At 39.9% G+C, this 16,780-nt stretch overlaps 1 protein-coding gene across 6 annotated transcripts in view; it reads left to right on the plus strand.

The window, feature by feature from the left end:
• Positions 1-55: 55 nt before the first annotated feature.
• ERP27 (endoplasmic reticulum protein 27) overlaps positions 56-16,780 on the plus strand; it is a 23,091-nt gene continuing 6,366 nt past the window's right edge. For 2 of the 6 annotated variants that reach the window (XR_012373982.1, XM_025879603.2), the window contains exons 1-4: positions 56-1,056; positions 1,423-1,523; positions 3,248-3,385; positions 16,185-16,301. Coding sequence is in view for 5 of the 6 variants with exons in the window: in XM_025879603.2 (XP_025735388.1) it covers positions 963-1,056; positions 1,423-1,523; positions 3,248-3,385; positions 16,185-16,301 (450 nt within the window). In the remaining variant the exon portion in view is untranslated. Of the gene's footprint in view, positions 1,057-1,143; positions 1,239-1,422; positions 3,603-16,184; positions 16,302-16,780 lie in introns of those variants that run through there. The other 4 variants (XM_073877937.1, XM_025879607.2, XM_025879608.2 and 1 more) reach the window with 4 other exon arrangements.

A 16,780-nucleotide genomic window follows, 5' to 3' on the forward strand; every position in this document is an offset into this window, starting at 1 on the left:
AATTGTTTACATTTGTTAGTTTCCTCAGAGGCCGTGTGGGCTGGACACAGTAGGAAAGGTATTTACATCACCAGGAAGAGTTTGGTCTCCCTGTTCCAGGGCAATGAGCAATGGATATTCAGGATATGAGTAATAGAGATCTTGAGTTATTTTACTTTATAGTAGTACCACATGGAACTTTGTCCTGAGCTTGAGACCTCTATATTTCACTGTCTATGGGAATCCTGTCTTGGATTTCTGAGGGCACCTGTGGGCCAAATCAGACACTGCCTCTTACCAGCTTATGATTTTTCAATGTAATCCCATCACCTAGAGAATAAGACCCTACACTTATTGTATAATGCCCCTTATAATCTGGCCTAATTTCAATTACTAATAATTCTCTCACACATTACATTTGTATCTCCGTGTTTCACTCTTTACATGAGACTCTCTTTCCACCTTTGTTGCCTGATGACATCCTATTTACAGAGGATTCTGCTTAGGCATCTGCTGCAGGAAGAAAACCTTCACTGAACCCTACCACTGTCCTAAATGTCCTCAAGTCTGTATTCTCATAGTATCCTATGAGTTTCTCAATTTTTTATCACATCCCATTTTATATTTAAATGATCTATTTGTCCATCTCTCACACTAACAATCCAAGCTGGGGAAGGCTGGATCAGATCATACTTACCTTTTGCATCCCTAGTGCTTAGATCAACACCTGCAAAGAATATTTCCTTTTTTTTTTTTTTTTTTAATCCAAATGAACAACCTCGACTTTCTTCTGGTTGGTTATGTTCTGAGATCCTGTCATGGAACTTGGTCTTTTATCTCAGAAGTTGAAGGTTTTCATAGAGCCAGCTGCACAGTTCCCAGAACACTAACATCACCACAGCCAATTACCAGGAGCGGGCTGCCCTGAATCGGTCTCCCAAAACACAAAGTCCAGGGCTTGGAGAAGGAGCAGGAAAAGAACAATGGAAGCTGACCAATCCAGACTCCTGTTTCTATTATTTCTTTTCACATGGAGACTATCCCCAGAAGTTGCTGCAGAAGTTCAGGAATCATCAGGTAAAAAAAAAGCACTTGGGTGACCCTATGTTGTTAGGGGAAGGGAAGGGAACATGGGAATGCTCTAAGTACTTTTCCTCCAAACAGAGAACATTTTCAGGAAATGGAAAATGGATAAAGACCTGTGTTGCCCAGTGGAGAAAAGAGAAGTCTAGCGTCGCCCTTCAGAGAGAAACCATAAGGTGGAGTCACCCTCCATATGTTAGTAAAATAATAAGGCCTTGGAATGATGACAGTGCCCCTAGAGACCGTGATCTCTTCAGCCATAGTATATAGAGAAAAAGTAGAGATGCCCTCAGCATTTAGAACTCCTACCTTCCACTTGATACCCCAGCATTTTCTCCTTCTCTCTCTGTCACTCTCTAGATGGTTCTGCTTCTTCCCAGAAAACTGTGTCACTCACAGATGTCCCAGCGACCATGGAATTCATTGCTGCTGCTGAGGTGGCTGTCATAGGTTTCTTCCAGGTTTGTCCAGGTACCCTGTTTCTGTTCCCCCAAAGAACCAGGAACATCTTAGCTCAGAGCTGCCATGAGAGTCACCTGCTGGCCAGATGATACTGCACTAGAAGTCAAAGGGCACAAAGTCTGCTTTCAGCCTCTCAGTCGAGACCTCTCAATTTCAAAACATTCCCAGTCTCTGAATTATATCTTTCTCATACTTGCTTCAAGAGTTCCGAGGCTCCTCATCTAGGAGTGCTTTGGAGTCCATATTGGGACTGCCAAGGTAGGCGCCAGAGTAAATTCAACTTCTATCATCCAGGAAACACAGTAGCCAATGGTTAATCTCTGTCTAAAGCCTTACCAAATAGGTAGTCCCTCATCTTTCTAGCTCTTCGTTTGTTCTGAAATGTTGAGAAAGGATGACCTTTTGAATATTGAAGGCGTTAGTGCCATCTTCCAGATTGGCTGCCTGGCTAATGAAAGCAACCATACATGAAAGGGCACCACTCCAGCATTTTTTCTTTCTTTGAAGGTAACATCTGGTTATTCTCACAGATCAAGCCCCTGCTCTTATTGCAGACCTTCTTATCCATTTCCATTAATTAGTTACAACTCTCCACCACCCTGGCGATTCTGTGTACACAGCTGGAAATGGCTGCAATGAGATGCAAGTGGGGAAGGAAGACAAGGGAGCCCATTTCTCTGCGTGGAGAAATCTGAGGTGGAGACCACAGCAGCCACCCTCGGGAAGGCAACAGAAGTGGGAATGGAGGCATTTGCAATAACTTAAGCAGCCACCAGACGCCGTCCATCATTTGATCCATGAGTAATTCCACACTAAGGAGAATCAAAAAGGGGGAAGCCTAGATTAGCAATTGTTCTTAGCCTCGAATGAACTCCACACACCTTTTCCAAGGAGCAAGACACCAACTCCCTCTGCTTGACCCCAGAGGGAAGGCTAGTCAGTTTCTTTTCTTTTTGCACTTCTCCCCCTCCGGCCCAGAAAGATGTCAGAAAAGGCCATGCTCCCTCCTGTTTATTGTCTGGAGCTGCTCTGGGCAAAGGTCCTGTGACTGCAGGGAAAATGATGGCAGCTTGTTATGGAAGGACTGGAATCTTAACTTAGACGTGGCTTCCCTGCTCCCTCCTGCAGGCCTGGGTTCTAGCGTTGGAACAACATAGGAACAGTATCTTTCACGGGCAATACCTCAGGCTTAATGCAGGAAAAGAAGACCGTTCTTCCACATCCCACACAAACCTTTGTTCATAAAACTTCCAAGCTTCCATTTTAATTTCCTTTATTCTTATTTTTTTTTTTTTCCTTTTTGGCTCTTTGACAGCACCTAGTTCTTATTTTTGCATTTCTTCTTTCCTCCACAAATTGTTCCCAAAACTTTTGCCTCCTCGGGTGGATCAGTGACAGTGCAGCCAAACTCTGCAGGCCTCTCTGATTTGGGGGCCCCTCTCTGCTCATAAACTACAAGCTTTATGATAAGGCCAGACAAGAGTTTCAGGCTGAGCTACAGTTTTGTAGTTACCTATTAGCCCACCCCGCCTGGAAAATTCAACAATCCCACTGCAAATTTAGCCTGCATTCTTAGGGGTAAAGGTTTTTCACCTGACAATAAATCAAGTCTATGATATTTTTAGATGAGTGAGCACATTTCTATTCCCTATTCTCTATGTCTTTCCTCTCTAACATAATCCCTGTGGGTTGTTGTTGTTTTTTTTTTCTCGTTTTTTTTTAGGATTTAGAAATACCAGCAGTGTCCCTAATCCATAGCATGGTGCAAAATTTCCACGATGTGTCATTTGGAATCAGCACTGATTCTGAGGTTCTGGCCCACTACAATATCACCGGGAACACCATTTCCCTCTTTCGCCTGGTAAGTTGGGTGGGCTTCTCGAGGCTTTTTCCAGTTTTTCCTTAGGTTATAGATTCATGAACTTGTGAGCGTGGAAAGGCTCTATGCCTTTAACGCTAATGATGGTGCCAGAGACCGAGGAGTCAGGGACAGTGATGACAAAGATGGTGGCTCCGCTCAAGCTTCCCAAACAGGTGCTGTCATGAGATGGAGAGAGAACTGGACTGAGCATCAAGAGGTAGGATTGCAGCACAGCTTTGTCACTGACCAGGCACATGACTTGTGCAAGTCACTGGACGTTTTTTAGCTTCAATTCCTTCATCTGTAAAATAAAAGAATTTGACGTTATCATAGCTAAGGTCATTTTGAGCTCCAAAATTTTATATTTTTATATCCTTGGGAGTTCACTTACATTTACCAAACATGTATTAAACAACCACTGTGCCCTCTGCAAGATACTGATAATAAAAACATGTTAAATATGTTCTCTGCTCTCATAGGTCTTAAAATATAGTCGAGAATGTAAACATAGTTTACAAGTATCTACAATGCAAAGAGCATCACTATGGATAAAGTATGATAGTCATTAAAAGGATAAATGCAAGATAGGGATTCTGGCAAAAAAAAAAATGATGAAGGAGACAACTGAACTGGGATTTAAAGGAGAGATAAAATTTGGACAAAGTAGAGGAGAATTCATGTCCAAGATGGGAATAATATCAAACTTAGGAAACAGTGATTAAGCCAATTTGACTGGATCTCTGGGTACATGTTTAGAGAAAATAAATATACAAGAAGCTTGATTAAAGCCACATTATGGAGAAATTTGAATACCAGGTTAGTGGGTTTGCATTTAACTTGGTTGGCACTGCAAAGCCCTTAAAGCCTTTAGATCCAGGAGTAACATGAACAGGAATGTGTTTTAGCAAGATGATTTTGTCAGAGATGACTAGGGTGGATTGTTAAGCAAAAACACAAGAGTAGAGAGGACTTTTGTTAGGCTGACAAAATCAACCATGTACTAAGGGTCTGTAGCAGAGAGGGGTCTGCAGTAGAGAGGGGATAAAAGAAAGTGAAGAAAAGGGGCGCCTGGGTGGCTCAGTCGGTTAGGCACCTGCCTTCGGCTCAGGTCACGATCTCGGAGTCCTGGGATCGAGTCTCACATCAGGCTCCCTGCTCAGTGGGGAGCCTGCCTCTCCCTCTGCCTCGGCCCCTCCCTCCTCCTCCCTTCTCCTCCTCTCCCTCCTCCCCCCCCCTCCCCCCCCCCCCCCCCCCTCACGGACTCTTTCTCTCTCGAATAAATAAATAAAATCTTTTTTTTAATTTTATTTATTTATTTGACAGAGAGAGACACAGCGAGAGAGGGAACACAAGCAGGGGGAGTGGGAGAGGGAGAAGCAGGCCTCCCGCCGAGCAGGGAGCCCGATGCGGGGCTCCATCCCAGGACCCCGGGATCATGACCCGAGCCGAAGGCAGACGCTTAACGACTGAGCACCCAGGCGCTCCTAAATAAAATCTTTTTTAAAAAATTATAAAAAAAGAAAGAAAGTGAAGAAAAGGCAGGTCCTGCTAATGATTAAACATAAAATTTCTGGAAAAGAGGCAAAGTTTAAAGCCAGGATATGAACGAATAGTGAAGGCATATACAAAAATAGGGATTTCTGATGCTTTAGTTAGTTGTTAAGTTTGTATTGTTGGTGGAATATCAAGAGAAAGATGTACAGAATCTACTGGAAATGCAAAATTGGGACAAAAGATAAAGTTTTCAAGATTTCTGCACTAAACGTCTTTCCCCCTCTAGCCTCCATCCTATATATTTCACTTCTCACCCAAATCTCTTTTAAATGTCTTTTATATTCAGTGTCTCGAATTTTCTTCAAGCTCTTAAAGACCCTGTTATCTAATCTATGCCCCACACTCCATTAAAACTGCTTTCCTCCAGGTCAGCCTGGCTTCCACATTTCCAAACCCAGTGAACACGCTTTAGGTCTTATTTAAGTGAACATGTCTGCCATATTTGACTTTGTTGACTGTCTCTTTAGCATTCTTTCTTTCCTTAACTCCTAAGAGCCCACTTCTGGTCCTCTTGTTCTTTTCTTAATCTGCTTGAGATGTTCTCTGCCTCCATGTACACTGTTTCCTGACCCCAGTGCTCTTCCCAATCTGGGTTATTAGAATTTGAGTTCTGTAGAAGCAGAGACTATTTTGTTCACACCTTCAATTACAGAGCCTAAAAAAGTGTCAGTCATGGAGCAGGTGTCCATTAAGTGTTTGTTGAGTGAATCAGTGAATGAATGAATGTGTTTTCCTTAGGTAATACAATTCTTTTTGTTTGACTATTATACGTCTACTGAGGATCTGAAATGTTTTCTCTCTAGCCTGGACCTCTCTCATGATTCAAATGCTTGCTGCATATAATTATTTGGGATAGTTTCATTAAACATTACAGTCCTAACGTGTTCAAAACTGAATTTATCATCTGCACCTGCTAAGTTATACTCTTTCCTCTAAAACACTTTTATTGAATGGCTATGTTCATTTAGTCTAATTTTTGCCAATTGTACCTCAAATCTGATTGAATCTATATTCCCCTTCACTCTTTTGACTTCATTCCTCATTTAGGTCCTTAGCATCTTTGGCATAAACCATTTCAATAGCTTCTTAATTAGTCTCCCTTTGCTACTTCACATCCAAATTCTAGATTGTTATCACAATGATGTATTTAAAATGGAAAGTTGACCATGACATTCCCTTCTTAAAAACACCTCAATATTCTCCTTTTCTTACAAGATAAAAACCAAGATATTTAACAGTACATATAGTCTTTTATGACCTGGCCACTGCCTGCTTCTCTAGTCCCTTTTTTAGCACATTCCCATGGTAGGCTTTACTCTCCCGCTACACAGTGTGATAATACAATTCTATGACTTCACACAGGCCCCTGCCTAGAATGCCACCACCTTCAATGGTCCCTGTCACTTAGCCTCACCCAGCAACCTCCTCCTATCCCAGTGAGTCAGTTGAGGCATTGTATCCTTCACAAAGCCTCCACGGAATCTTCAAATTGGCCTACCTATGCCTCTATACTTCCATATCTCTATTTACATTTACCACTTTATAGTACATGTCATATATCTCTGTGTCTGTCTCACCTAATATGACATTAGACCATGAGCTATTCAAGGGCAGGAACCACGACTTATGCACGTTTGTATTCCAAAGCTCCACAATATGCCTCTGGTCACGAAGACACTCAGAAGTGCTTGAGAAATTGACTCACCTCCCAAAGTACATCTGAGTCCCTAATCCTTTGCCTACCTGGACAGCAGCTGCAGGTTGTTATTGTCACCATCGTGAAATAGGATTAAACCGAGCTCTTCTGTGAAAAGCTTTGGTAAGACAGCTATGGAAGGTTATTCTAATGCCTTTCATGTGACTGCTGAACCACTGGGAGTAACCCTTCCATAGAAAAAGTGCTGATCAGCTACACGTTCACAAGTCCTTCTTTTCCCAGTTCGGTGTTTATAAATCTCACAAAGGCCTGATTGAAAAGTCTTAGTACTAAAAAAAATTTAAAAATTAAATAAATAAACAAACAAACAAATAAATAAGTCTACTAAGATACACATGTGGGGAAGAAAAACTAGAGCTGTTCCTTCCAATGTCTCTACAGGCTTTCTGACCTCTAATGGGTGCACTAGCCTGGCTTACCGTGTATTCTTTTTAAAGCCCTGTTGATGACTTCCCAGGGCTGTTCACGCTTCTTTAGCATCTGTTTTTTGTTTACCACTAGTGGCAACACCTACTCTAAATGAACTCCTGGGAACCCTGCGGATGAGATTATTGATGTACCATACCAAAAACAAACATACCAGTTCCTGCCCTGCTCCATGGGCAGGTCTGGGAGAGGTTCAACCTATGCCGCACCAGCTTTGAGATAAACATATTTGTCTCAGTTTCTACTTTCAAAAGTTTAGTCCATATTTAAATAGAATTATTATTTAGGAGTTTGGGATGATTTTTTTCTTTTTTTAGAAGAACATCAACCGAGACTATTCTTTTTTAAATTGGGAAAAGTGAACCTGTTGCGAAATTTTGGGTACCTACCTTCATCTTAAATGTATAGTTCATTCTGTTTGTTTTGTGTTATGATAGATGTTATGCTAGGTGTTTTTCAGTGTTCTACCATTTAATTCTCAAGAGAATCTGATGAAATAATTATTATTATCCCTGCATTATCAGTAAGGACACTAAAGCTCCCTACTCTATAGTCTCACAACTATGGAATAAACAGACGTCTGATTCATACCCAGAATTGCTGTCTCCAAAACATGCCATTTCTATGATACTATAGTGACTTTCTGAAGCACGTAAGCCTGACAAAAACCTTTGTTTTTACTCCTAGATTCTATCAGACTCCTCATTCTCAAGCCCACTTAAAATTAAGCCTTCTCTTAAATCATTTCTCTATCCCCCTGGAACTACTTCAACCCTAGGATTACTTCTCAAGATTTAATCTAGGCATTACATATGTTGGCAAAGAAATCTCAGAATGTAGACATAGAGAATTTTCAATTGTAAGAACATATTTAGAGACAAGCTGGAATAATGATAAGTGGAAAAACAGTAAGATTGTAATGAGTTGACATTACTAGATGCTTTGAAATGTTAGAGCAATATGAAGCCAGCTAGTGCTATATTCGTGGAACACATCACTCTCCAGAAAGAGTGCAGGCCAACTCTATAAGTGTGATCAGAAAGAATTTAAGTCAGTGAAACAATAATAAGTTGTGTATGACAACCTGTTTGGTGTGTGTGACAGCTTGTCTTTTGTTGAGTGTGACAGCAGGCAGACCCTCCACCCTCTCTGACAACACTCCCGTTGTTGCCCTAATGGAGATGTAATCCTGGGTTGAATAAACCATGAGCCTGTTCTAAAATGGAATTTCAGATATTATTTGAATGTTTATCCTGCTTTGGCTTTCCTCAATCACCTCTTTTTTAAGAAATATAATTGCCTAACTTTGACCCAGTGGGATAGTAATGGAAACACAGTGAAGGCATTCTTTCATTCTCTGGACAGTTATGTGCTGGATTCTTATTATAAGAAATGCACCTTGCCAAACAAAGAGAATCAAAAGGAACTAGTGCAGAAAAATAAGCTAATAAATGCAAGAAGTGAGATCTGTCAAATTATTAAGTATTTCTTTCTAAAGTATATATTTACCAAATACATGACGAGCTAAGCAGTTTATAAAAACAAACGCAGGAACATGAGGGTTTTCGTTTCACAGATGATTTCTCAGTGCTATTCAAAACATTTAATACTATAACTGTGGTGTAAACTAAGACAACTTTAATACACTTTATAAAAAACTGCATTCTTAATTAAAGAAACACATAGGAATTCAAAAGAATATTGCTGAATTACTAATGAACAGGAAAAAAACTAATCTGTTGGTATGGCACAGTGTCTAAAACATAAAATAATCCACTTCCAATACCCTTGGGAGGGCTCAAAATTATATTTTAAGGTGGCAACCCTTCTGGTTTACTGTTTCTGTTTTCCATCCGGTGCCTCTTTTCTTGGGGAGAAAAAGAATATGATATCTCAAGTAAAATTCTTTCCAAAAAACAGAAAATACATAAAAACAATTTTTCGCAACTCTTGGTTTCAGGGTCGGATTTTCTGTCCAGTGCAGTATGCAAATAATTCCTGAAAGAAGGGAGATTTCCTGTTAAAATGTTGTTTGAACACATGAACGTTCCAGAGCTTATTCGTTTAAGACCCGCTGAACTAATCTGCCATGTTGCGTTAAAAGGAGCACTACAGGGCGCCTGGGTGGCTCAGTGAGTTAAGCGACTGCCTTCGGCTCAGGTCATGGTCCTGGAGTCTCGAGATCGAGTCCCACATCGGGCTCCCTGCTCAGCAGGGAGCCTGCTTCTCCCTCTGACCCTCTTCCCTCTCGTGCTCTCTATCTCTCATTCTCTCTCTCTCAAATAAATAAATAAAATCTTAAAAAAAAAAAAAAAGAAGCACTACAAACTGGAGGGACTTCAGGAGAGCGGTTTTTATTAAAACTCTTTGCTACTTAGAGAATGTTATCACCCCTTAACATCCTCTGCCTTCAATATACTGCATTCCTGAAGTCCAGAAACACCTGGAGGAACGGGCGCTTCCTGTTCTCCCTGTTCTGGGAAGTGGTGAGGGACTGCCTGGAAAAGAGCAGAAAGGGAGGGGTTCCCGGCCACAGCGCAGCTCTGTTAGCTGAGGCGCGCCACCAGGCCTGCCGGTTCCTAGCCAAACAATCGCGAAGTATTTAGACACATGAAATATTAAAAGGGCCCCGGTTGTGATTATAATAATGATGATTCTGATGTTTGCAATTAGCAAAGCCTTAAGTGTGAAGGAGACATGCCATCTGGCAAAGCAGCCGCGAAGAGGCTGTGTGCTCCTTCTCTTCCTCTGGGGACTCTTACCCGTGAAGGAGGATAGGAGGGGCCGGGCCAGGACTCCCCCCTAGGAAGACTTTTTCTCTTGCTTTGCTATTTCTGCCCCAAGCCTTCTGCTCAGAACTTTGTGAATGTTAAAACAATTAAGTATACTAAGGGAGTTCACATTTTTTTAAAATATCCTATGGTTTTGACTTTTTTTTTCCAAAATTCTTATTTTGAAATACATTTTTTGCACCTCAGCATTTATTTGTTTTGTAAATTTGAGTTGTGAGGAACAGTCATAAAATAAAGTGATTGAATTGCTTTCTGAGTGAATGTCAAACCCTCCTGTACCTCAGTGCCTAACACACAGCAGGCACTCAACAAATAATCCATTCGCAAACGTATTATAAGAGAATGACTGGGTATATCCAGAATTAATATTATTAACCATAGAGTGCATCGGGCTTCTTAAAGGTGCATATTGCTTTTAACTAACCTGATGGGAGACCACCTTGAACAAGAGAGGAGAAAAATAGGCAACGGGACTCATCATGGGAATGACAATAACGAACAATCTCGGATTCCTATAGTTTAGTGACTTCAATTTATCTTTGCCTGAATTCCCTCCTGCATACACTAAAATGAGTCTTACCTCTGACTTTGCTGGGTAGACTGGGAGAAAGTATCTTGGGGCCAAAAGGATGGTTCTGATCCAGCGTTAAGATCAGATTGGGTAGGACCTATATGAGATAGAAGATATAAGGGAAGAGTTTGGGATGTCCACAGGTTGGTGGCCCAAGGATCTCAAACTATTTTAGGAAACAGAACCCTTCAGGAGCTAACATTTGTCTGTAGGCATAGTTGCTATGGGTGAGAGAAGCATGGTCTTGTGCCTTTATGGGCATGAGTAGATTGGGGGAGAGGAATGGAAAACTCTGGAACAATGATGGACAGTATGAAGTCTTATGTTCTAATATATCTGAGTATGATGGAAAGGTAGCTCTAAAATGCAAATGTGGTATAACGGACTAGGTAACTAGATAACCCTTCCACCAAAACCAACTTATTTTAAAAGCCAGGCAAGCAGAAAAGGGGGCAGTGAGGCTTTGGAGAACAAGAAGAAGAAGAAGAAGAAATGTCTAGACAAGATCTAGAAAGGATGAAAACCCAGAAAGAAAATGCTGCACTGGGACTGTTCTTTGTCTGGGAAGCTTTTCCTGCCAGTTCCTGAAGCAGTCAAGAGGCTAAGAAGTTTACTAGCTTTCTTAAGACCCTCAAGGAGCCAGAAAAGTAAATGTTGAAATTCAGGGCCCAGAAATGGAAGTAGGAGGTAGATTTAGTAAAACACCCTTTGCCCCACTTTGGACCCTAAAAAGCAGTATCCTAAGAACAAGGATGTACCATACGTAGATCAGCTCTCCCAAGGGCTGCAACACATTTGAATCATCTTAATCACTGAAATTGGATTAAGATGGTCATATATGAATATATAAATTATGTATACCAATGGATACATGCAGACACACATATACCTCTACACATACATAATTATATATATGTATCATATATATAATCTACCCTTAGCCATGCCATAGTATAATAGCTGAAACTCAGAGAAAAAGAAAAATTTTAAATCAGAGGAAAGAGATTACCCTCAAAGTAATCTCAAAGGGGTAATACTAAGTTTCACAGATGACTTCTCAGGAGAAAGAATACCACATATGAAGAATTATATCTTGCAAAAACTGAAAGAAAATAACTGTCAACTTAGAATTCTACCTCCAACAAAAATAGCCTTCAAAAATAAAGTGGAAATGACAATATTTTAAGCATGGCACTCAAGAGATCTTACACTAAAAGTTGTTCTCTAGGCAGAAGGCAAAACATCCCAGACGGAAGCTCAAAAGTGCAGGAAGGAACAAAAAGAAACTAAAATATGAGAATGTGCAGAAGTGTAAATGTATATTGACTATATGACAATAATAATAACACTTTGTGAGATTTAGAATTAAAATACACAATAATAATCACCTGTAAGTCTTCACTGTGGGGCAAGGGAATGGAGTCAGAAGGAGGAAAACTACTAGAATGTTCGAATGTCTGCATAGTCCAAGAAGAGACAAAATTGACAGTTAAAATTAGGTTCGGATGACTAAAGAATGCATGTTGTATAATGCGTGCTGGTACTCCTCAAGAGAATGACTATAGCACATGTGACTTCTAAGCCAATCAAGGGAAAGAAAGAATAATATAAAGTGCTCAATCAACTCATAGTCCAGAAATGAAAGAAAGTGGATATTTGGAACAGGCAGAACCAATAGGAAATGCATATGGGATTAAATGTATTTGTGGTTACATTATATAAAATAATGCAATCAAAAGACAGAGCAGACTGGATTAAAAAATACAACTCTGTGCTTTTTACAAAAGACATATCATTTTTTTGAATTTTATTTTATTATGTTATGTCAATCACCATACATTACATCATTAGTTCTTGATGTAGTGTTCCATGATTCATTGTTTGCGTATAACACCCAATGCTCCATGCAGTACGTGCCCTCTTTAATACCCATCACCAGGCTAACCCATCCCCCCACCCCCCTCTCCTCTAGAACCCTCAGTTTGTTTCTCAGAGTCCACAGTCTCTCATGGTTCGTCTCCCCCTCTGACTTCCCCCCTTCATCTTTCCCTTCCTACCATCTTCTTTCTCTCTCTCTCTCTCTTTTTTTTTAACATATAATGTATTATTTGCTTCAGAGGTACAGATCTGTGATTCAGCAGTCTTACACAATTCACAGCACTTGCCATAGCACATACCCTCCCCAATGTCTATCACCCAGCCACCCCATCCCTCCCACCACCCCCACCACTCCAGCAACCCTCAGTTTGTTTCCTGATCATTTTAAAACACAGGGACACATGTAAAATATAAAGATAGGTTAAAAAAAAGGGATAAACCCTATGATCCAGCAATTGTGCTAATAGGTATTTAACCAAAAGATGCAAAACTACAGACTTGGAGGGGCACATGCACCCTGATGTTTATAGCAGCGTTATCAACAATAGCCAAACTATGGAGAGACCCCCAATGTCCATGGACTGATGACTGGGTAAAGAAGAAGTGGTGTATATATACGATGGAATATTACTCAGCTATCAAAAAGAATGAAATCTTAGGATGCCTGGGTGGCTCAGTCGGTTAAGCGTCTGCCTTCAGCACAGGTCATGATCCCAGGGTCCTGGGATTGAGTCCCGAACCGAGCTCCTTGCTCAGCGGGAAGCCTGCTTCTCCCTCTGCCTGCCGCTCCCCCTGCTTGTATGTTCTCTCTCTCTCTCTCCCTCTGACAAATCAATAAGTAAAATCAATAAGTAAAACAAAAAGAATGAGATCTTGCCATTTGCAATGACATGGATGGAGCTAGAGTGTATTAAGCTAAGCGAAGTAAGCCAGTCAGAGAAAGACAAACCATATGATTACACTCATATGGGGAATTTAAGAAACAAAACAGATGAACATATGGGAAGGGGCGAAGGGAAAAAAAGAGAGAGAGAGAGAAGAGAGAAACAAACCATAAGAGCCTTTTAATGATAGAGAACAAACAGGGTTGATGGAGGGAGGGAGGTGGGAGATGGGCTAAATGGGTGATGGGTATTAAGGAGGGCAATTGTGATGAGCCCCGGATATTGTATGTAATTGATGAATCACTGAATTCTACTCCTGAAACCAATATTGCACTGTATATTAACTAAAATTTAAATAAAAATGTTTTTAAAAAAGGAATTCTTACCTAAAGAAAAAGAAATAGAAGGATAGAGCTATACCATGCAAATACTTCCAAAAGAAAGCTGATATTAAGCATATTGATGTAAGACAAAGTAGTCTTTTAGGCAACAAGAGATAAAGAATGATGCTTTATAATGATACATATTTCAGTTTGGCCAGAAGATGTAACAATTCTAAATTTGCATTCATCTAATAAATGGCCTGAGAACATGTAAGCAGAAACTGACAGAATTGTAAGAAAAAAATGGTTAAATTCACAATCACGGTGGGAGATTTTTAGTACTACTCTCTTGATAAAATAAACTGGTTAAATAAATCAATAAGAATATAGAAAATTCGAACTATGAAATTAACCAAGTGAGCTGTTAGTATATACAGAACACTGTATTTGAAAACTACAGAATATACATAATTTTAAGGACACATATAACATATCTAGAAGTTGACAAATGATATAAATAAAATGTAGAAATTAAGCTAGAAATTAATAACAAGATTAAATTAAGAAACACACTTCTAAATAGCCAATAGGTTAGAGAAGAAATAAGAACAGAAATTGGAAAACATTTTGGGCCGAATGATAAAAAATCTACACATAAAATTTATGGATGCATTTATAGCCCTGTAAGGGGGAAATGTGTATATTTTAGAAAAGGATAAAAATCAAGATCTAAGCATCCATTTTAAAGTGAGAAAAATAATGAGTTCCAGGTAGATTTCCAATTTATTGTGAAAGATAAAATAGTAATGTTTCTAGGAGATAATATAAGAGAATATCTTCATGACCTTGGGTAGTCAAAGATTTTTAAATAAGACAAAGCAAAAACACACACCAGCTATAAGGGAAATGATTGATAACCTCAACTACATTGAAATCACCTTCTGTTTATGAGCAATAACTAAGAAAAGGGAAGGTCCCAGTGAGGGAAGATAATGCAACATAGAAGCAATAAAGGACCGATATATAGAATATATAAAAAATACCTTCAAACCGGCAAGAAAAAGATAGACACTCAATACAATAGAAAAATAGGCAAATGAAGAGGACATAAAGGTGGTTATTCAGGGAAATGCAATGTAAACCACAATAAGGGGCGCCTGGGTGGCTCAGTCAGTAAAGCGTCTACCTTTGGCTCCGGTCATGATCTCAAGGGTCCTGCGATCGAGGGTCAAGTTGGGCTGCCTGCTCAGCCAGGAGTCTGCTTCTCCCTCTGCCTCTGCCCCTTTCCCCCACTCACGCTCTCTCTCAAATAAATAAATAAAATCTTGAAAAAAAACACACAGTAAGACACCACCCCATATTCACCAAAATGAATACAATTAGAAAGGCTGATTAATAGGAAGTGTTGGCAAGGATGTGGAGCAACGGGGGCTTTCAAACAATATAGGTGCAAGCATAAATTATTATCTACTTTAGAAAATAGCTTGGCATTTTTGTTAGTTGAAAACACAAATGCTCTCTAATCAAAAATCCCAATCCAAGGTATATGGTCAACAGAGAGTTACCATGAACAAGAGTGTTCACTGAAGTATTATTTTAATAATCAGAAACAGGAAACAGCCTAAATATCCATCAGTAGTAAGTGAATAAATACATGTTGCATATTTATACAGTGGAACATTATATAGCAAAGAAACTGAAAAACCTCAGCTGCGTGCAGGAACACAGATGACTCCTAAACAAAATGAGATATGCATACCAAAAATACACTGTTTGTTTCCACTTATATAAAGTTTTAAGAAAGAAAACTGAACCACAGGATCAAAAGACGCATCCTTAAGTGGCAAAGCTATAAAGGAAGGATTGAAAATGGTCACCATAAAAGTCAGGAAATGGTCACCTTTGGCAAAAAAAAAAAAAAAAAAGTAGATTATGGCTTAGAAGGGAAGACAGAGGGCCTCCGGGGTTCTGGCAATATTCTATGTCTTTACCCAAATGGTGGTTCCACTGTTGTTTGCCCTGTAATAATTTTTAAAAACTGAGTTTTACATTTTCCATTTCATGCTTTTCTCTATATGTGCGTATTATTTCCCGTTAAAAGGGTACATACATACATACATAAATCTGATTATGCAAATGGATCCTCTTGCCTTCAGGTTAGACTTTAATCTATTTGCCTCGGCTTCAAGGCCATTTGGAAGTTTCCCCCAGCCTACGCCACTAACCTTGTCTCTCTCCTACTCACACTTAACCTCTACTGTTATAGTCATAGCAAACTAACTGCAGCTTGCAGAACATGGCATCTCACATCTTTTTGCCTTTTGCAAATACTGTTTTTTAGTTTACAACTCCCTCCCCACCCTCATTCACCTGACCTAGTTTTAGCTACTTTTTAAGAGTTGCTTCGTCCTGGAAGATTTCTGCTCTTCCTTTAGGTGACATACGGGCCTATGATGCCCCTGTGATGACATTTCTGTTCCCTTTTTTGTATCCCACAGGACAGTGTTCTTTGAAAGCAGAGAATATTTCCTATTTACCTTTAAGTCCTTTGAGCTTTAGTCAGTGCCTGACATGTGGTAGATAGTCCAGAAACATTTACCAATGAATAAATAAAAACAGAACAGTGACAATTTTATCCTTTTTGTGTTACCCAGGTGGATAACGAAAAACTGGATTTAGAGAGCAAGGACATTGAAAGGATTGATGCCTCCAAATTAAGCCGTTTCATTGAGATAAACAGCCTCCACTTGGTGACAGAGTACAACCCTGTGGTAAGCAATAGCCCTTGTCTCCAGACCCTTTTAAATTCCTTTGTCAGAGAGGGTACTTGTCTCCATAGCAGAGATTTCTTCCTCTAGGAGTGCTAATCCTTTGACCTGTAATAACAGTAACTGTCATTATTGTTGTTTATGTTGCTATCCTTACTACAACCCTTTACATTTGATAGACTTGTTCCTATTCAAGAAAGAAGGAAACCAAGTTATAAAACTTAAATACCCATCAGGTGGCGCCTGGATGGCTCAGTCCATTGAGTATCCTGCTCTTGGTTTCGGCTCCGGTTGTGATCTCATGGGTTATGGGATCAAGCCCCACATCCAGCTCTGCACTCAGCATGGAGTCTGCTTGGGATTCTCTCTCCCTCTCTCTCTGCCCCTCCCACTTGTGCTTTCTCTCTCTCTCAAATAAATAAATAAATCTCTTTTAAGAAAGAAAGAAAGAAAGAAAGAAAGAAAGAAAGAAAGAAAGAAAG

Source organism: Callorhinus ursinus, unplaced genomic scaffold (genome assembly GCF_003265705.2).
Source record: "Callorhinus ursinus isolate GAN/ISIS: 27379988/994484 unplaced genomic scaffold, GSC_fseal_2.0 scaffold27, whole genome shotgun sequence".
NCBI lineage: Eukaryota > Metazoa > Chordata > Mammalia > Carnivora > Otariidae > Callorhinus > Callorhinus ursinus.